The following is a 21,940-nucleotide window of genomic DNA, read 5'->3' on the forward strand; positions in this document are numbered from 1 at the left end:
AGTTAGCCTACACGTTGTTGGGTACACTTTCTATCCCTGCCAGTTTTGACAATGGACAAGCATTAGTTTTTACATCTTACAAGATTTCCCTCACTTCTGGGAGCAGGCTGCCTTAGTGTAGTGTTTACTTTGTCTGCTGGAGTTTGGTCTTTGTATTTTCCACATCTGCAACTTCAGCTCTTTGAAGAACAATTTCTTATTTCTAATAGTTTCTCTTAACTTACTATCTGGCAGTGCTCACGTTCTTCTAGTTGCTTGAAATTTGTCTTTTATTAGCTGTCAGGTATTAGTTTTTTTCCTCCTACATGATGTCTTTGAAGTGCCCCTGCATTTGAAAAAGGCTTTACCCTTTGGCGCTCACTTTCTATTCCTTTTAAAAATCTTTTCTTAATATAGCCCTCCTGTTTTGAGATTGAAATCATTGTCATAAATGTTTTTATTTGAGATTGAAATTATTGTCATAAATGCTTTTATATTTTCCTTTGCTTTGTCAACAATGTTAGTTTTTATATCCTGTTATGGTCATTGTTTAAAATATGTGTCCTTAGAAAGAATATCTTAAAATCAAGTTTCCTGCACTGCTAAACTAGCTTTTCTTCATGTGAATCTCTGACGTGACTGCTTCATGGTACAAGTACATTGTGTAAAAATTATCACATCTTGGTGTGAGATTTGTGCAGTCTGCTGCAAGGAGATGACTAAAATATGTCATTATTACTGTGCTTCTTTCCCCGGCACCTGTTGTTTAATTTCTGTTACCATTTCATGGTTACTGCATTTTCTGTCTTAATGGTCACTCTGGGAGTTCTGGCAACTGTACTCACCACTACTTAGACCTGAAATTTCAGTCCACAGAATCATTTAATGCTCATTAACACTATTAACCTGTTAATCTGATTTATTTTTAAGCTTTCTATGGCATACAGCATATTTCTCCCCATTGGCATGACCATCTTATTTCTGTATTCTTTCTAGCTGGTAAAGCATACATTTTATGTCCAATTATGTCAGTATTGTCCTACCAATTAGGTAGGACAATAAAACAAGATATTTCAATGTATTATTTTTAGCCTCTGTCATTTTGCATGTGTGCTTGGGTTTTCCATTTCCCTGCCTTCAGTTTAAATAGGATTCTGTGATTATTACTGTCCCTGTTGGCTGAGATTTCAGATTTCTGTGCTGCCTTTTCCTTGAGGATATGGGTTTCTAAAGATTGTGTGTCATTGCAAATTACTTCCTTTTTTTAAAGTATTTTTAAGTATTATATTTCTTTAGATATTCTTTAAGTACCCCAGCTATTTTATCAAAAAGTACTCTTTCAACCTACTCAGTGCCATCTGCTTTTTAATTTAAATAAGACCTACCCATCTCAGTAAGGTTCCTTTTATTGCAGGAGGTAGGGGAAGTGAAGTGGTCATGGGCACTGGAGATGTTTTCCACATTAGGGTTAAAATTTGCAGTGGCTGAGAGAGCTGGGACTGTTTAGTTTGGAAAAAAAAAGGAGTCCTGAGGGGAAGACCTTATTGACCTTTATAGCTACCTGAAAGGAGTATGCTGATGGCATAATCCATAAAAAACGTTGAATAAAATAGTCCAAGTAGGCATTTTATAATGTTGTGAAAGGTCCTCTCCCAGTTTAATGGAAAACCATTAATAATTGCTCTGTGGGAGTCTGACTTTTTAAATTGGCAAGCAGTTTTGCATCTTCAGTCCTAAGTAATCTACCCTAGTTTGAGTCCATTGATGTAAGGCAGTCTTCTTATTTTAATTTCAACTATCAAGCAAAGGCTGTCTCTCTAGAAAATAAAATTCCCCTTCACAAGACAATATGATTTTAAATGCTTAACTAGCATTATTTTTTCAATGTTGTATTCCTTGGAGCATGTCAAAAAAAGACCAGGAAGTCCTAACATACAGCACATGTTTATTCTTCTGTATCTGTGCTATCAGCTGAAAGTCTCTTGAAAATCCCCTTTTGAGTACTGATAAAAAAGTCAATATATGACCACATATACATTTTCAGAAGCAGAATTACAGATTATTTTTACATGCTGCACACAAATTGTTCATGAATATTTTAGGCATTTCATAGCTATTTGAGCATCAGTACTCATCCTAATAGTGGACTGCTTCATTCATGCAACATTTGGTATTTTTAAATCTCTTCTTCACAAGATATTAATGTCCTTTTTAATAAGAAATAGTCTTCTATTGAAGTCTAATGAATCTCAAAGCTCTTTATGAGTACTCAGTAACTTAGTTATAGCAGGATTATGTCATCACTAACACTGATATTTTAAGAGCCTAAAATAACTGCCTTGGAAATAAAACTTGTGATTTTTTAAAATTTTAATCTACTCATGTCACATGCAACACCTACAGTCACTTATTACCTGTTAACATTTGCAGGCACTTTATTCTCTGATTACTTTGATTCTGCAGAGATGCCATTTCAGAGTGGGTTAGTCCAGCTGTATTTTTCCTCATACCTGAGCTACTCTGGATCTCTATGTGCTGCATTGCACAGTGAGGTGTAAACAGGCTTTAATGAGCTGTCTTTCTGGAATGCACATCAAAGTCTAATTATTTAACCAACCATTTTCAGGTGCACTGGAATTATGGATGTAGGTGGAATTGTATCTTTGGTTGCTAAAATGTTGTGGGAAATATCTGTCTCCTAACTAAAACTGAAGGAGACATAGAAGTCAGGGCACATTATGTGGGATACCAGCTGAGTGAGATAAAAGCAAGCTGTCTTTTGCAGCTGCGTTTAGGAGTCCCAGCCAGAAAGAAAATATTCCCTTTCACATATCCACTAGAAAGTAGAAATTGTTCAGAGCTTTTCTGTGAGAATGATGCTGGACCAAATTCAACTCAACTATAAGAAGTCTCCACTTCCACGGGAAGCTGTGCTTGGCCCAGGGGCCCTATTCATGGGAATACTGTCCCTCTTTTACAAGTACCAAGCAAATAGAGTCCCAGAGATGCTGTCAATACAGTTGGAAGACAAGTAAACCACTGTATTGATTTTGACAACAATCCAAAGTAATACTCTACTGTTAACAGAAACCTTATAGCTTGGAAAGGAACTCATTGAAATAGTGGTTTAATAAAAGCAGGCAGCTAAATTAGGGGAAGTCTTATTGCAGTGTTGGCTCAGTTTGCTTATCTGTAGAAGTAAATCCTACTAAAAGTCTAGAATAAATTATTCTATTGTTTAACGGAGGAATAGTGGGAATGTATATTTTGTAAGATGACATTGGTGTGTATTTCTCTCCCTATATTGTATTCATGGATCATCTGGACATATGTTGTTCCATAGCTGGGTTTTACCAGGTTTGAAACTCCAGGGCTGGTCGGCAGGTGGAATGCTCTATTTAGATTGGGAATACCTGCTGTGTTCTTGGAATAGCTCTTCTACTAATTTCAATAGTACTTTTTTTCCCAGCATCTAAAAAGAAATTAACTGGACCATGTTCTAGGAGAGTAGTCTTTCTGAAAAATGTTTGGGGAGACAATCTCCTTCCTTTGGCTATTGGAATGGTATTGATAGGTTCTCAGCTTGTATGCGTTTGTATGGGCCTTTATGAGCCATTGCTCTCCAGATTAGACTGGATAATCTCCCCTGCACAGGATTGTCTCTGTGAATCAACAAAAGTACAGGAATTGGATTGTATGCTGTAGGATTTAATTCATTATGTGTGTGTGATTGCTTTTACTGATGGTTTAATAGCTTTCTTTCTTTTTTTTTCTTGATACGGAGGAATTCTCATTCACTCCACAAGAGACATTTTATCACTTTAATATTTAATAAAAATTGGTGTTATGTCCACCAGGGTGCAGTCTTTCCCAAAAAAAAAAAAAAAAAAAAAAAAAAGCCATGGTGGTCAGTAAGTGTTCAGTGCGCCACCTGTTCCTTGGAAACCAAATGAATTTGTCTGTCTTACAAGATCATGCTATCCACTTCAGGAGAAATGGAGAAAAAAATTTGAATATATGTATTAAAATTGTAAATATCCTGAATAGATACGAAGTGCTTGTTCATTTTATAAATTATTTATAAGACTAAATGCAGCGGATTTTGTTGTGGTTGGGGTTGTTTTGTTTTTATTGAGGCTCAATAGCTGTAGTCAGGAAATGAAGATGTGAATACTTAATTATTTTAAAAATTAAAGTCCATGATTACTGCTTCTGATACCATCCACGTTAGTTAAAGCAACTCTTTTCAGGTTGAAGCTTTCCCAGTTGTGACAGGAGGAGAATTAAATAATTTTTGCTGTGGGAGACAGAATACATTTAAAGCCCTAAAAAACTTCATTTGATTTATTTTTTCCCCATCTCTGTCCTTTTCCTTTCAGCTGCTGCCGCCCCAGAACTGCCAAAAATGACAGTTTTTGACCCAGCAGAAGCAGTGGGCAGAGCAGAAGGCTGCTCCTGAAGCCAGAGGGCTCTGTGTATGCAGCAGCCACTGTCTGGTTTCCACGTGACTCACTGGCTTTGCAAACCAAGGAGCAGTGCCCTGCACTAAAGCAGCAACCATTTAACATTGAGTGCACTGACATAAGATTTTGAGCTAGTCTTTTCTTTATGCCATGTTACTACAAGAAGAGGTTGCTATGACATTTTAAAGTCTGTTTGCATTGCAGCAAACGGACCTGAATTCAGCATTGACCTCGCTTGGAGCAGGGGCATCCTGGGGTCCCTTCCCACCAGATTCTGTTACTTGGCTTCTTGTGATTACTCACCCTTGGTATCTTATGTTGTTAACTGTTGCCTATTACATTTATTTATTTCTCTGTGTTGTGTAAATTTAAGAATTCTGATAGCAAATGGTATTCAAGGGCCTCATGGTACTACTTCGTAGTAATCTTTATATTCAGGCCAAGTGAAAAGTTAATGGAATTCCAAAATTTCAATCCTTCATCATCTCCAGTTCATTCAGAGTTAACAGGAAAGAATTTGCAGAGGGACAGAGTAGTAAAAGTTGTACAAAACTGAAAAGCTTGAAATAACAGTATTTTTTTTCCTCTTGTTCCAGGTTATGCATTAGACCCCTCTGTAGATAACCCTGAAGCTGCTACCAAGTATATTGGTTCTGTAGAAGAAGCTGAAAAAAATCAAGGTAGTTAACTGAGAATCTTGTATAAATTACTTGCATCTTTAAATTGTTTTCATTTCTTCTTTACTAAGAAATGGAATAGGTATTAGCAAAGGAAGGTATTATGTGAGACTTACCCATGTCCAAGAACCCAATAAAGAAGAGATGTGTTGCAATTCTAATGTAGAGGGGGATGAGAAATATTGGAGTGTTTTGTTTTCTTGAAGTAGCAAATGATTCAGGTTGTCATGACAAATTTCAGAATAGGATTTGTAATGTGCCATTGCATTAATACAATTTATCAGTACAATTTGAAACAGCTTTTTGGTCCTCTTAAATTCTGTCTTAGCTAGCATTATCATGTGTCTGCATTAGGATACCAGTATGTTTGAGCTAATCACCATAACTGCTCCTCAGGAGCAAACTGATCACTCTGTGTGTAACCTCTGGCACTCCTGTTGGGAGTTGCATGTTATCTCTGCTTAGCAAAGTTAAGCTCTTTGGGTTATTTGGAAAAGAAAAACCACTGGAAGGTTGCCAATTGGTAACAGCATGGCATGCCAGTGGGAGGATTGACTACCAAAGACATGGGGTTTGTAATTAATACTTTGATACAAGATGTTTAACACTCAGAGGGAAACGTTCACATTGGAAAACTGTACCTGTGTAAATGTCATGGTTATACTTTTCCTTGCATGTCTTTTTCAAATATCCTATTCACATAGGTATACAAAGGATCTTTATTTCTGTGTCCCCTTTCTCTGAATATATCCAAGCTTATTTCAGTCTCTGCTTCCAAAGAAGGAAATAACTAAGATAAAACCCTTTTTAAAAACTGTTTTCATAACAGAATTTCGTACTTCATTTTAAGAAAACCCTTGATTAATGTGATTCCTTTTGATCACTGCTTAACTTTTTACATTGCCTATTTTCCCCTTGTTTATGTAAAGCTTTTTGTCTGTTTTGCTCTAGATGAGTATTACTGTTGCTGCACAAAAACAATGCTTGAAAATTGAACATAATTGTATATACAAGCTTGAAAAACTTAAAAGATGTTAAAATAGTTACCTACAAGGTTTTTTTTCCCCTCCCATATCTATATTGTATAGTGGTTTTGACACGTGAAATTCTGAGGATGCAATATTTGTGAAAAGCTAGTATTTCTGTGAAAGAAGAAGATAGTGGTTGGAGGGAGATGACTGTCAATAGTGACAGACTCTTTAAAGTGAGCTTGTTGCAATAGGACAAGGGAAATTATTTTAAGCTAAAAGAGGATAGATGCAGACTAAGTCATAAGGAAGAAATTTGTTACAATGTGGTTGGTGAAATACTAGAACAAGTTGCCCAGACTTGTGTGTAGTGTGTGCCTCATCCTTCGAAACATTCAAGTTCAGGTTGGACAGGGCTCTGGACAACCTTTCACATCTAGTTGAAGATGTTGCTGCTCATTGCAAGGTGGTTGGAGTAGGTGATCATTAAAGGTCACTTTCAACTCAAACCATTCTATAATTCTAATAATTTTTTTATAAATTAAAATATACAGTTGGGGTTGGGGTTTTGGGACACTCTTCTTATTTTCATTTTAGGGCTGTTTTTTTTTAAACTGAGAGGATTCAGAGGTATCAGAAGCCAAGAAGACTTTACTTTCAAAAACTACACTATTTAAAGCATGAAAATTGTTGTGTTCATACAGTCAGCAGACTTACTGCTAAAAATTTATGGTACATGCATGGTTAAATATTCTAACAAGCTAGGATACACAGGTAAAGTGGTTACTCTGTTACTGTGCATAGTTAGCAGTGTTCATAGCTGGAAAAGTGAGCAATGCTTTGGCCAATTTTGCTCAAATACTTTTTCCATGTTGTCCTTTATACTGAAAGGAGTGGTGGTGGTGGTTTCTTCTTTGACTGTGGTGTAACCTCTGATGTATTCTGTGTTAGCAGTTAGTCAGTGTATTGTTTCCTTCTTCAGGTTTAACAGTGTTTGAAACAGGACAGAGGAAAATTGAAAAAAGGAAGAAATTCAAGGAGAATGATGCATCTAATATTGATGGTTTTCTGGGACCATGGGCAAAGTATGTTGATGAAAAAGAAGTAGCCAAACCATCAGAAGTAAGTCCTGCTTTAACAAAATGGATACAAATTGTCCGTACATGGCAGTGGTTTCAGCTGAGGTCCAGCTGCACTAGTGCTTGTCCAAGCAGATCCATGCTATGCTTTGGGGTAATAGAAACATTTTTGGTGATATGTTCAAATAAGATGTTCCAGATATTCTGCACTCAGTAATTTGGAAAACTTTTTGGAAATAAAATTAATTCAATTTGTGTGTAGAGTCTGATTAAAAGAAACAGGGTGGAAAAAGAAAAGTGAAAGTAAAAGTTTTGGAAAAAAAATGCGAATGAAAACCCCCAGTATCACACACGCAAATCCATTCATGCTAAACCATCCACCCAACAGATATCCTTCTTGTCCAGTCACTGCTTAGCTTTAGTCTATGAATAAAAATATATTAGTCATTTTAAGGTACATAGCCTTCCAAGCTTTTATAGTTTTGACAAGGGTATTCTCTTTATTGATGCTTAGAAATATTTCTAATCTTGTTTAGCAACTAAATGTCTTCTTAATAGAACAGTAGTACAGTTCTGGATTTTGTTACGTGATTCTGAATGCTGACTTTAAGAGATCATGTTTTATTTTTTTCCAGGAAGAGCAGAAGGAGCTGGATGAAATAACAGCTAAGAGGCAGAAGAGAGGAAAACTAGAGGATGATAAACCTGGGGAGGAGAAGACTATATTACATGGTAATGGCATCTTCCTGGCTGTTCTCATTTTCTAGTTCGCTGTGTTTTCTTGCCTGCTGTGTTAATTAGTAAGGATGGCAGACAGCCTCAGCACGTTGATGTTTCTGTATTGGAGATAACAGCACTCACAGGCAAAAGCGTAAAGGATGGGGCAAGAGATAAACTTGGAGTATTTCCATTTTGTACTGTGAAGAGCAGTGTGGAAATATCATTTTTCAGAGTATTGGTTTTATTTATTTATTTATTTTTAATGTTACTAGATGCACATATCCCTTTCCTGTTTCACAGAGCAAAAGTATTGAAGTTATGAGTTTGGCTTAGTTTCAGCTTCAGAATTATTGTAGTCTTATGCGTCAGTATTTTCATCAGCAGGTAGTGCTCCGAGTTATGGTTTATGAACAATTTAGAAAATCACTTGAACATTAGACTTCCTCAATTTCTAATGTAAATGCTCTTGCCGTCATACTATGAATAATTGTATATTATTAATTACCCTACAGAAGCCTATAGTATGTGGTACCTTCAAAGAAAATGGCTTGGTAATTAAGTAGAATTCAGTAATTTTTTTAAGCTGTTACTTCAGCCGTCTGCATACAAAACAGCCCTGTGTTGCAGGGCTTGGTGCGGATAGTTTGGTAGACAGGGTCACTCTTTGTGTACCAGTTTCTACAGCCAGGCTCACACACAGGAGCTGCGAGCATCCTTTCTAATGTGCGTTGAGGAAGAAGTGGTGCCTGTGAGAAAAGCATTGCTGACATTAGAACATTGTTCTGTTTACGTGTAGTAGATCATGACAGTATTTATTGAAAAGCAGTGAGCATAACAAACATGAAATTTTAGCCACTGAGCCTCCTAAGGACTAATTATTTTGTATCCAAGTTTTCATGGTCTCTATCTGAAGTTTCACCTTGCCATATAAACTGTGATTTTCTTGCATGCAAACATTCCAGAAATTCTCCATTTTGAAGATGTTTGTATGCATGAATACTGTGCAAGAGTACAACCAAAACTGCCATAACAATATCCCAGAAACTGAGAAATTAATTTAGTCAGTGCACAGTGTATTGTCATGGCTACCCAACATACATCTACTCTGAAATAATCCATTTTCCTGCACAATGCATCCCTGTGTTTCTGACTGTGCAATCACTTCTTAAATCCAGTTAAAGAGCAGCTGTTGGCTGTTGCTGACCAATATTGCTTCATGCTGGGCCAAATGAATCTTCTTTTCCTTGATTTGTAATTCTGTTGCCATGAGTTACACATCACAGAGCTGCGCAGTTTAATCTATGTAGTGTTAGTGTAAGGAGAGTCTTTTTGGTCAGGGGAACTCTCTTGCTGTTTGATGAGAAAAATGGATAGGAAAAGATTGTCTTAATGTTTGGATTGTAAGGTTCCAAGCAGACTTCACTGAAATTACATAATTTGAGTTTAACTAATGTCAAATAAGATTCCATACATACATGTGTATGAAGAAGCTGGTTTTTCTTATACCCCCTCTCTCACTTCTTGCTCTACAGCAGAGCAGCTGTGTTGAGAAAACCATAATTGTGTGAGTTTTTGAGCCTTTCAAAGATTATAACCTCCTAAAATATGGATTCTCATAATTGTGTGTTCACCTTTTCAGTTAAAGAAATGTATGACTATCAGGGGAGATCTTATCTTCATGTCCCTCAAGATGTTGGGGTTAATCTCCGTTCTACAGTACCACCTGAGAAGTGCTATCTTCCAAAGAAACAAATCCATGTGTGGTCTGGGCATACAAAGGTAGGATGTTTGTGAGCATACAGCATAACAACCCATTTAATTTTCTGTCTGCAGCTAGTAATTTCTATAAAACCGAAGAATCAGCAGAAGGAAAAGAGTATTTTCCTCTTTACCATGCTCTGCATGTACTTAGCTGAGTTACATGCTCACAAGGTAGCAAACACAAGGTGTTTGCCTGCTCCGTTGCAGTTGTCTAGCTTCATATAATTTTGTGTTAACATAGGGACTTCTTGACCTACCTTAAAGGGAAAAGTATTATTCAGTGACTTTTTGGGGATTTGAAGTTAATTCCTAAACTATGATGTGAGTAACAGTAAGGCTGATTCTAGAGATTCCTAAGAATGTTTGAGGGTTGTGGGTTTTTGTAGTAAGAGTACTTAAGGGCTATTTCCTGTCAAACTTAAGCAAAGTTACATAGGTTTTGTGAGTAGGGTGCATCGGCATTACAGGTTTCTCAAAAATAGCTAATACCTTTGAGAGGTGTGTCTTGGTAAGAGTTTTCTTTGATGTTGCTTAACATCCTCAGTTCCTTCTTGTGTCAGATACCAAAACAATATACATACTTCTGGTATTAAAAAAGTGTTTCACTGCTCAGGGTTGTACAGCATATACTCAATGTGCTGCTTCTTTTGCCACTAGTTAGAAGTACTGCTTGAGGAGGAATATGCTACACTGCAATGGACATCACCTTAATAATATTTGGAAGATGGAAGAAAGGAGGATGCAGGGAATGTTTTTAGCTTTTATCCCTTTTTGCAATTGAGTCGCATCTTTGAGCTCTTCTTAAATGATTGCTGTATTGACGAGCTTATAGCTGCAACTTATAGCCCAACTATCAGGGCTTTCCAGAATGACATCTCCTCCCCAAAGCTCTAGTCCCTCCTCTGCCTATTATCCTATTACAACAGACTGATCTGTAAAATGGCTTTTTCCATCAAATAAGATGAATAATTATATCGATGAGAGAGGCAAAAGAAAAATGGGCTGACAAATTTAGAAAAACTGGGGGATATAAGTAGACAATATTAGGGAGGATAAAGTACCCAGCTCCAACCAGAGGTGTGAGGGAGGGACTGGATGGCATATGTATAATCAACATGAAATGGAAAGGAGGGCCATTAAAACCATGAGTACTTGGGGGTTCTTTGGACTTCCCAGAAAGGAGTACCTGGAATATAGACAGCTGTGGAGTTGCCATACTCAGGAAATCTGAGGTCAGTGGGTAGAAGTCATTGGTACTATATGTAAGAGATTGAACTGGCAAAAACTTTTTTCTTTTTCTTTTTTAATTCTGTACCTGCCCCATCTGAAAAGTCTTGTTATGCAGAGATAGCTCCTTTAACCCCCAGTTTGTATTTATTTGCTGTGTTTGCCACAGTAATGGTGTGGATGTTGAAGGAGGTTATATATACAGCCATTAAAGTGAAACAACTTTTTTTCCAGTAGCATTTGTTCAAAATACATCACTGTTTCTAAAATGGAATGTGAGCAGGTTATTTCTTTTCAAGGTACAGTATCTGTCTATTTCATGAAGATAAGCTTTAGCTTTTTGCTTGGAAAAGAGAGCAAATGAACTGAAGAAACTTCTAGATTATCTGCTTACCGTTAACTTATGTTCTTATTTACAGGGAGTCAGTGCAGTCAGATTGTTTCCTCTGTCTGGCCATATAATGTTGTCTTGCTCTATGGATTGCAAAATTAAGGTGAGTTATTTTTCTGTTTTCATTAATACAGTTTATACCATCTGGAAAACAGACAGTGCATTTTAGGATACGTAAACATTTGGTACTTCTACCAAATACTTTTTGTCTGTGTTAGAACAGTGTTAGTTGTTTTTAAATAGCATTTAGAAGGTCACAAGTTTCTCAAGTTATTGGCTTTGTTGTTGTATTAATTCATTTTCTGTGAAGCCTAATTTTACAACTAACAATAGGTCTCTGCTGAAATCTTTTACTGAAGCATTTGTGGTGTGTACTAATCTCACTTCAGTCCAGCATATCAACAGAAAGCTGATGTTTTGGTTGTTTGTTGTTTTTTTGGGGTTTTTTTTTGAGTAGCAAAACTTGGAATATGGTATGGGAGTTTTAGTTATTCTAAGGGAATTTTGCTAACAGGAAGGTGACAGCATTCTAGTGAATTTCTGGACAGATTGTGATTTATCAGTACATGGTATATATTTGTAATTAATTCTTAAAAGATTTCTGACATATATTTGCACTTAATTTCAGCATCATTATTGTTTAACAATTGACATATTTCCCCCTCATCCTTTTTTTCCTAGCTATGGGAAGTATATGGTGATCGAAGATGTCTACGAACATTTATTGGTAATAGTCTTTTAAAACTCATTTATGTCTAGAGCAACTTCCTGGAAGAATATGTCCTGAAAGAAAAATGAATTTGTCATAAAGAGGACTTGTGTGCATCCAAGGCAATGGTTATTCAGGATGATTTTAGCAGTAAGAATGGAAAAATATGCACATTTCTTTAAGAACTTTGTCATTATTTCAAGCAATTTAATGTTGATATGTAACACTTTACAACCCGTAAAACAAAACATTAGTGTTCTGTAGTCATCAATACTTTATGAAAGACTTCTTTTCAAACACAAAATTTTGACATGAAATTGCTCCATCTTTGTGTTGAAAGCAGCAGCCCTCTGTATTTAACTGGTGAGGGTGTCTCATGGCCTGATCCCTCCTTAAATAGGTCATTCCATCTGTGCTGAGTTTTTAGTGCAAAAGCATGGGAAATCTTTTTTAGGTTCAGGTGCAGTCTTTGTTCATGTAACAGGTGCTTTTTAAAGCAGATAGCTGAGAGAAAGAAATACAAACTTCTTAGCAACCTTGAATGCAGAACAAAAGTAGCTGATTCTCCTATTGAAACAGGAACATTTCTAGAACACTGAGTGAATATATGTTGAGTAACAAGAAAGAAGTCTTTTTTTACCTCTTATTTCTGATGACAGCAGTGTGGCAAAGATGATGGCTCAAAAATGGTTCTCTCTCAATAGACTTCTCTTCCTGAACAGTGTGACTGTTTTTCTCAAAAGGTTCTTATTATCAACCAGATTTGCCTGCCATTTTGCTATATTTCAATTACTGTGTCAATATTTAAACTAAAAAGAACTGCAAGTCTGATGTGGTCACATAAAGGTACTGAGGCTGAGGGGTAGCAAGATTAATATCAGATTAAAGCATTCTTTATTTTCTGATCAAATATTTCCCATATTTTGTACTTGCTTTCTAATTTTAAATGTTTCTCCATTAAATGAGTCTTATGTAGCATTTGTCTCTCCTCTTTTTCATTAGATGTTGCCATTTATTAGAGTATTTAAATTTCTTCTGAAGTTCTGCTCGTGTATCAATTTATACAAGTTTATACTTGCTTATCAAGTTGGTTCTGTGCAGTGCTTTTGTGTTTTAGAAGTGTGAGAGTGTTAAGGAGTTTTATTCTCATAATTGTTTAGGAGTTACTATTTCTCACTCACTTGAATTATTCTTTGCTAGTTCTATTAAGAACTTCAGTGAGTGATTTTTCTTCTCTTTGCATTGTTAGAGCATTTAGCTTGAGTAATATGGGCTGGGACTTTTTTTTTTTTAATTAATTCTAAGTATGAATGGATGAAAGTTTACCGTTGCATTTTTTCTATTCTGTAGGACACAGTAAAGCTGTTCGAGACATCTGTTTTAACAATGCAGGCACTCAGTTCCTTAGTGCTGCATATGACCGCTATCTAAAACTCTGGGACACTGAAACAGGTAGGCTTGTATTTGTAGGTGCTGTTATTTGGCACTGTTTTTATTTAATAGTGGCTACAAAGATATCTCAGCATTCAGGTTGTTTCCAGTTGTCCTGCGTATTGTCTTATAGTGCATTGTTTAGGCTTTCATTGCAGGATAATTAGTCTTTTTTTCACATATATTTTGTTGTTATCTGCAATGGTGCAACTGACATCACCGTATTTCTTATAGCTTTTTATTTGAGAAGTTTGATAGTTACTTGTAATGCTGGAACAATTTTCAGCAAAAAGATACCTTGTCAAACCATTTAATTGCATGCTTACGTTTACAGGCATAAAATTACTCTTTACACCTAAATATACTTAATTTAGAAAAATTATGTCACTTGGTCTTTTGCTTAACCTTAAGAGCCCTCCAGATAAGAAAAGATGGTGACCTGCTGGTATAGAGTTGAAGGGTAGGTCTGATGCTCTCATGCCTGGGAGATAGTCTGTAACATTCTGCTACAAATAATTTTAAGTTAAAAAAAATACAGGATAGATTTTGTCAGTATTCTTTTAAACCTGGGTCTCTTCCTAAGACAGGATGTTCCCATGTTTTAAAAAGTCGTTAGCTTTCTGGGTTAGCAGAAATCTAATCTTATACAGGTGGATAGCCTGTAGAAAGGTGTAAGTCTAATTCTTCCAGTGTTTAGTCTGAATTTGAGTCTGAACTCAGTTATTTAGACAGAGCTTTCGGATTAACATGTCTCCTGTAAGTTAGGGATAACTAATTATCAGGATATTTGTGGCTGAAGCTAAGAGGGGAGGTCAGGGCTTTATTTTGCAGTTGGATTACTCTTACCCTCTTCTAAGGTTAGTCTTGAATTCTTGCCCAAATTTGTATCTCTTGTTGAGAAGACCTCTGATCCTAAGGAGATACGTTTTGCAAAGACAGTGGTCAACTTGTGATATCCTGAACCTGTCCTTATGTTCTTGTTGTGTCCTGGTGGCATAAAGGGTGCTGAACTGTTGTATTGTTTGGGAAGCTGTAGCAAACTTACAGAGCAGTTTGTGTGTGTTCATGTTTATGCTGGTGCATGCACACAAATTTGAAAGTCGGTCTAATCAAAGAGCAGGGCAAATTCTGCCCTTTAATTCTCTCAAGGACTTTAAAAGAAGTGTTGTCTGCTTCTAGTAAATAACTTTTTTTCAGTATCTGCAAAGAACCCATAAGTATCTGCAATCAGCCCATAGCACTTCCAACCTGGTACACTATAAATGGGTTTTCTGTTGCAGGGCAATGTATTTCAAGATTCACCAACAGGAAGGTTCCTTATTGTGTCAAGTTCAATCCTGATGAAGATAAACAAAATCTCTTTGTTGCAGGAATGTCAGATAAGAAAATTGTACAGGTATGTCTATTCAATATTTATTTCTATAAAACTACTGGTATTTAGTAAAAACCAGATTCTTATTCTGACTTTTTTAATTGTAGTGGGATATTCGAACTGGTGAGATTGTGCAGGAATACGATAGGCATTTGGGAGCTGTCAACACCATTGTGTTTGTGGATGAAAATAGAAGGTTTGTGAGTACATCTGATGACAAGAGTTTAAGAGTCTGGGAATGGTAAGTTTAAAATTTTGAATTTTACCTCAAAGTATATTGTGAGCAAACTAAGAGAGTTAATATTTAGAAGTACACATAGCACATAGGCCACTGGAGTGTACTGAGTTCTAGCTAGCTCAGGAAAAGCTTTAAAACCCTGTTCCGACTTAATGCTTGAGACGCTTCATTGATTTCCTCTTCCCTAAAGAAAACATAAGACAGCCCTATCAGCCTGAAGCACACTGCACTTTTAGTGGTCTCTGCTCTCTCCCCTTTCCCCAAGGGTTTATTAGTCTTTAAATTAACTCTTAAAGCAATGTCTGCTCTATTACAATTGGTGTGTGTTGGTTCTGAATGCTTTAGACTTGGATGTCCGTTGTATTATATGATACTTGGCCGATGTTTGAAATAGTTAGTTAAGTGTAGCTTTATTCTAGTTTTCTGTTAGCCTGGCTTTTGGGCAGTAATTGGTACATACAGTATGAATACAATAGATGACAGAAAAGGGAGAGTCTGTCCAAGAAGAAATAATACAAAATACTTGAAATGGCTTCCAGTTTTTAACATTTAACCTGCAGAGAAAACAGATCACTCCTATCTGAAATGTTTTTCGCAAAGTTCTGGGTACTAAGATCTTGAACATAGAAGACTCTAAAATTTCTTTGGGATTTGAGAATTATTTATTTTTAAAATAATCAGTCCCATATCTTGAGGCGTTCATTTCCTTTTGCTGTTCACACATGCAAAGCTGTTGCATAATATGGACACTAGTTCAGTAGTTCTGTGACTAATCAGTTTCTTCCTGGCTGCTTGCTTTTTTTTTTGTTTCCTGTAGCCTAGACAAGAGACTCCAATCTGTGGTATTGGAATGTTACCCAAGCAGCCAGATAAATCCTCAGCTTGTCTGTGATGAGCTGCAGTCATTGCCAGTAGCAGTGGGAATGACCAAAGTCTGGGAACCTAGGCTTAGGCTAGACATAAAATGCTGTCACCATATGCTGCTCCAAGAAAGCCTCTGTTCAGTACTTCATAAGTAGATGCATGGATTTACTGAGCTCCTTAAAGAAAAATCATTGCAATACCATGTCTGCTAAGGAATGTCTCCTCTTTGCTGAGTGGGAGGATGATCTCGCTTGCACAAATCTGTTATTTCCTTGAGATTGGATTGCCCTTGTTTTATGAGCTTTGTGTGATGGCTGAAATAAACAGTGAAGTGGGAGGATTTAGTCAGTCTGTGGAGAAAAGCAGGAAAGGCAAAAAGGTTCTGGCATGGGAAAATCGCAACCTGATTGTTCCAGTAGGAGAAGTTTTTTTCTTCTGAAGAAAAAACATGTAATAGCATCTTGTACACTGAAGAAAGAGCTCCCTTGTTGAAATGATAGGAAACTCGACTCTATGCGATATTCTGTAATGCAGTTGTTAGGAAATTCTTTGGTTTTATAAAGAGCAAATGTAATGCCATCTTCCTGGGCATGAATTGAAAACCTTTCCCCACAACCTACCATGATATATGCTAATCGGTCTGTAAGCATATTTCTATAATTTCAATATCCAGTTTTTTAAACTGCCTTAAAACTAAGTTAATACATTCATTATGGAAGATTTTGGAGTTCAGAAACTTCCATGCAAATTGTTTCCCAAATCCTTTTTTTCTAAGTTAGTAAGAAGAGTTATTTGCTACTTAGCAGTGATTTAGTTGCTGCACCTTTTGGCACTTTTCTTTGGTATGCTCTTCAGCACAATGTTTCTTCAGTATCCTACAGAAACAAAGTGGAAGTAATTATGACCTGAGTATGGCCTTAAAAGCTAGTAATTATAAGTTGGTCTAATTACTTGGTTTCAATTGTCTAGAGAAATTCTGTAGTGTGTTTTGTAAACACTTTGACTTGGCCAGAGATGGGTAATGGGATGGCATGTCTGACTTCACAGTGAGGAACTCCTGAAAACTTAAATCTCCTTTCCCAAGAATTAATCCCGTACAAAGACTTAACGGGGCTGTACATACAATTGCGGTTGGTTAGTTGCTGAAAGTTCAGACTTCAAGTATAGTACAGACTCTTGTAGATTGCATAGTTTATTTAGGAATATTAATGGAAGTATTGAAAATTTGCCTGCTTTTGCATTTCATGTGATTGAGATATTAAAGTTGGCATGGGTATCATATACTGTGTTCTCTCTTCTAGAAAAGCAAAATATTATTTTGTCTTTGCTTTGTATGCATCTGATCCTGCTTGGGTAAGCACTGAAATGATGTGAGCATTTAACTTTGGAGGCTGTTAGTTCTTTTTACCTCCAAGTCAGCCAGCAAAGCAAGAAGTGTGCAGTGGTAATTTAGTTGTTATGCTGACAGGCTTTGGAGGCTTGTCATCTCTGTAAATCTGTGCCCCTCAGTGGGTCTTTTCACCTATGACTCCTGGTAGAGTTAATGTAGTCTCCTGAGAGACATCTTCATGATGTGTAGGTCCTAAAACTGGATTGGGTTGTACTGAGGGTTTGGGTTGGCTTGATTCTTTTCCTTCTTTTGTTAAAAAGATTTTTCTGTCTCTTGCCTGGGAAAGAAGTTGTATCAAAACCCCAGAGTAAAACACTTCTAAATCTTGGCTAGAAGATACAACTTCTGATATTTAAAACTTCTCTGCCTTTGAAATGCTATGAAGTGGGGAAAGGACTTTAAAATATTTAAATTTTAAATATTTATCACAAAAAACAAATATGTCACATGAGTTTTGAGGTTGGACAACCATGATAGCATCTATGTTGGTAACTTTCTTAAGGGAGCAGGCTGACATAACTCAGCACCATTGAGCAATTTGACTGGAAGCAAATATGAAACACAAATGCATCTCTTTATTCTGCCTAATAATTTTATGCAGCATATCCTGCTGCTCTCCTAAGTGTGCCTGGTAGGTAGAAACATAAAGCAGAGCTGTTGTGAATAAATTCTAGTAGGTGAGCCTGCCTTCATTTGTAAAAGGAGAAGGCAAAACAACCTGTGCTGCATTTAAATTTCTGGCTGCAGAACAATTTGGTACTGGAGATGCATCTTCTGTGATGAGACTTTATTGGGGCTTCCAGTGGGATTGGTTTTACCTGGCATTGAGGACTTCGGGGGTTGTTATCTGCAGGAGCGTTGGGGTGGGTGCTGGGAGTGGATCAGGGCCTGGCCTTGCTGCAGCAATAACCTTGTGTCCTGTTGCAAATGGAGCTGGAAACAGTTTGGGAAGGGTGTGGCACAGGGGCTGCATTTCCTATGCTGTTGTGTTGATCAGCCTCAGAGATGATGGGGAATCTTCACAGATTTGCTGCCTCACGGCCATCCTGGGTCTGCCTGGTTGGAAGCTGGTTATCCCTGACCTAAAGTGCATGCTTTTATCCATGGAGTGAATTATTAAGTGGGTTGCCCTTCTTATTCTGAGGAATAAATGATTTTAACTCACAGGAGCATTTGTGTTGCTTCCTGACAACAGAGCAGCTTCTCACCCTGCTGCCCCTGTGTGTGTTGCTTAACTCAAGATGATGGGAAATAACTTCCTGCACAATAAAGCAGGATGATAATTACCTTGCTAATGCCGACCATATTGCCATCCAACAAGGCTCAGGCAGCTGGGACAAGGCAGCCACCCACGTTCTCCGCTCCCAAAGTGTCCCAGCAGCCCTTCTGCTCTGTGAATTAGACAATGAAGTCATAAACATCCCTTTTGTATTAATTAATGTTGCTGCAGAACATTTTGCATGTGCTTTCTGCAGAATACATTAATCAAATCTATTTTCTGCTGGAGGTTTCTTTTGCTTAATGAGAAAGCCATGTACATGCCTTCCCTTTTTTCCAGTCTTCCAGTGCAGGGTATGAGGAATACTGTGAATATGCACAAACCGTTAGTAATTCAATTTATATAGTCAAAACCAAATGGCAGTTGTGCAGAGTAAGGATTAGCCTGTCCTTGTTTTTACCCTAGGCCTTTGTACAGGACAGTGCATGTTAAGAACCTGCACTGGCACTGTCTTTATGCAATTGAGCTGGGGAGTTCAGTGTTCAGTTCAGTGGTGAATATTGAGAATTGGTTGGCATCCCAGTTGGGGAGGTCAGGGGGAAAAGGGCATGTCAAAGAGATGAGAGAGAAAGAATCTTGTTTTCTTTTCCTTCAAAAATATTTTAAAAATAAGAATTTTAAAAAGGCAGAAATATTTGAGTTGAAACAAAATTCAAGTCAGTAAGATGTTCCAGTAAGATCCATGCATATGTCAGTATGTTCTTGCTATCTAAATAGGAACTTTGTAAGAGCTGCAGTTATACTGGAGGCAGTAAAGGAACTCTGTGTTAGTTTTGCTCTTAACAATTAGAATTATGACTCTAATTTGGACTCTGCTCCTTTGACTGGCGTAAATTCACACTCTCAGAGGTTATGCTTTAGATGGCTCTGCATCTGGAGTTCTAGGGTGGACGTTCATAATACTTTTGAGTTTTTGTATATTCTTCCTTTGGATCCCATTATACATTCTCCATGGTTCAGTTGCCACGTAAATCAACTGACTTGAAGCAGCTCTTTGGAACATCTCCATGTCTTCATAAAACACATACTTCTTCCTTTTGCAGGGACATTCCTGTAGACTTCAAGTACATAGCTGAGCCAAGTATGCATTCCATGCCAGCTGTGACTTTGTCTCCAAATGGTAAGTTAACACTTTACTGCCTTCTTAGACCTAATTTACGTAGGCACCTCTTACTGATTATTATCTCTGTGATGTTGCTGTGTTGCATCCTCCTTTCACCCCAGACTGACCCCTCCCCAGTGACTCTGTGCACTTATTCCAGGGTTGGATTGGATCATGTTTTGATTTAAAATTCTAAAGAACAAGTATGTCAAAATGAGGGTTTATATCAGGGTAACTGTATCAGTTTAAAATTAGGCCTTCATCCAGACAAGGCAAAAGAACTCTCCATAGAGCTACCTTGTGCTCTTTGCTGTATTTAAAATATTAAGAGGAACTATGGAGGGAACTGACAATGGTGGCAAAGCGCTAGGCAAGTTCAGCAGTCCTTGTGGTGCCGCTGTTAAAGCAGAAACTCATGTTGTGCATGATCCTGTTTACTTCTGTTACAAAAGTACTCCAAGTAATTCTTGCATACGAGAAATCCCAAACGATCTCAGTGTTTCTGTATGTTAATGTTACACTGGTGTTTATGTTCTTCAATTAGAACCATACTGAAGAAGGATAGTTGTTTAGTGCCTTAAATAATCAGTGAAAATCCTTCTAACAGGGCAAAATTCCTGTCATCTGTTTTAGCCAAACTTAAATATCTTTAGTGTCACCATTATTACAGTGTTGCCAGACTTGCTGTTAACAGTGCCATTAGGCTGAGTAAAGGCTGATCAACTTGTTGCACAGCCAATGTTATGTTGTCACTGTGTAAAACACTTTAAAGCGGTGATAATATGCAGAGTTCAGGACAGAAGTCTCTGTTCTGGGTATTCTGTAGCACATCATCATCATGGATTCTCAGGCAGGAGTTAATGCACTGCCAAGATGCAAAATGAGATTAAGGTATGATTAGAAAAGTCTCAATTTTTCTTTCACTAAAATATCTTTATTAATTGCGTAATAAACTCTTCAGTCTACCTTAGAACTGTTTTCCCATAAAGAAAAGAGGGGGTGACTTTCTTAGAGTACCTACAAAACAGGTAATCAAGTAGAGTGCAGCTAGATGGATTTTTTTCCCCTCGCTGATTTATGTGATTATGTGCACCAGCAAGATTACACAGTATCTTAAAGACTTAACAGTAAGTCAGTGGGGTTGATGCAGCACATAGCTGGAACAGTCAGACCTTTAGTAGAGTCCCGAGTGCATTTTGTAGGAATACAGGCATCCCAAACATAAGGTTTCAGCTCTTGGCAGTTGTACCAGGCAGAAGCAATATCAATTGTTACCTAGATCCCTGCTACATAATGAAAATCTGGATTAAGTTAGTGCAAGAAAAATTGTAAAAATCTCTGAAAACATCCCAGTTAGTTCTGTTTCTTCAGATGCAGCACCCTGACACCACCTTTGTTTATTGCATTTATAGGGAAATGGTTGGCTTGCCAGTCAATGGATAACCAAATCTTGATTTTTGGAGCTCAGAACAGATTCAGATTAAACAAAAAGAAAATTTTCAAAGGTCACATGGTAGCTGGCTATGCTTGTCAAGTGGATTTTTCACCTGATATGAGGTAAGTTTTTGTGGGAATGAGCTTAATCTTAAAGCTGACAAGTACAGACACTAAATTTTCTTCTGAATCCCCTGCAACAGTCATGAATGCACAGTCCCATTAGCTAGGCATTGGGCAGAACTCTCTTGCCAAGCAGCAGAACAGAAAGTTTACTCTTAGCATATGATAGGACCAAGAGAGGCTTCCACATCTCACTCCCATCAATTTTTGCACGTGGTGTGCAGTGCAGGGTCTGTTCCCACAATGTGCACTTGTCTGGGGTTTGAACTAGCCGTGTTTCCCCAGTTCGTAGGTCTGGTGTGGGTATCCTCATTTACTGTTCAGAGAATCATCTCTTTCTTCCTGTTGGCTTAGTAATGTGCCCATACATTTAGTACTGTATGTACATAAGATACAAATTACTATAAAAACGGGGAAATAACTTCAGCAAACCTGGAGGAAAAAATGTCTATAATAGTAGAGAAACTTGTGGCACCTTCTCTTGGGTTCCAGTGACACAGTGCAGGGTATAATCACACTGCTTGGCACATTTACCTCGCAGCTGATGAATCACTTCTGCAGGACTTGTGTGCTCTTAGAGCACAGCCTGAACACTAATTCGTTGGTAGGAATGTTTGCAGGCTGTGTCAGCTGGGAAGCTCCCTGGGTGAAGCTCCTTTCGGTTGCTCAGTTGCTACTTGTAATAGCATACAAGCAGTCTGCACACATGATACAAGTCTCATTTTATTCCTGT

The 21,940-nt window shown here is 37.4% G+C and overlaps 1 protein-coding gene across 1 annotated transcript in view; it reads left to right on the plus strand.

The window, feature by feature from the left end:
- Nucleotides 1-21,940, plus strand: part of CDC40 (cell division cycle 40) — a 37,790-nt gene that overhangs the window by 14,861 nt on the left and 989 nt on the right. The window contains exons 4-14 of the mRNA XM_002194411.7: nucleotides 5,039-5,122; nucleotides 7,070-7,209; nucleotides 7,802-7,898; nucleotides 9,526-9,665; nucleotides 11,294-11,368; nucleotides 11,947-11,992; nucleotides 13,325-13,426; nucleotides 14,686-14,801; nucleotides 14,885-15,018; nucleotides 19,592-19,668; nucleotides 21,063-21,207. Of these exons, the coding sequence (XP_002194447.1) occupies nucleotides 5,039-5,122; nucleotides 7,070-7,209; nucleotides 7,802-7,898; nucleotides 9,526-9,665; nucleotides 11,294-11,368; nucleotides 11,947-11,992; nucleotides 13,325-13,426; nucleotides 14,686-14,801; nucleotides 14,885-15,018; nucleotides 19,592-19,668; nucleotides 21,063-21,207 (1,156 nt within the window). The remainder of the gene's footprint in view (nucleotides 1-5,038; nucleotides 5,123-7,069; nucleotides 7,210-7,801; nucleotides 7,899-9,525; nucleotides 9,666-11,293; nucleotides 11,369-11,946; nucleotides 11,993-13,324; nucleotides 13,427-14,685; nucleotides 14,802-14,884; nucleotides 15,019-19,591; nucleotides 19,669-21,062; nucleotides 21,208-21,940) is intronic.

The sequence above is a fragment of the Taeniopygia guttata genome, chromosome 3, assembly GCF_048771995.1.
Source record: "Taeniopygia guttata chromosome 3, bTaeGut7.mat, whole genome shotgun sequence".
In the NCBI taxonomy this organism is placed as follows: Eukaryota; Metazoa; Chordata; class Aves; order Passeriformes; family Estrildidae; genus Taeniopygia; species Taeniopygia guttata.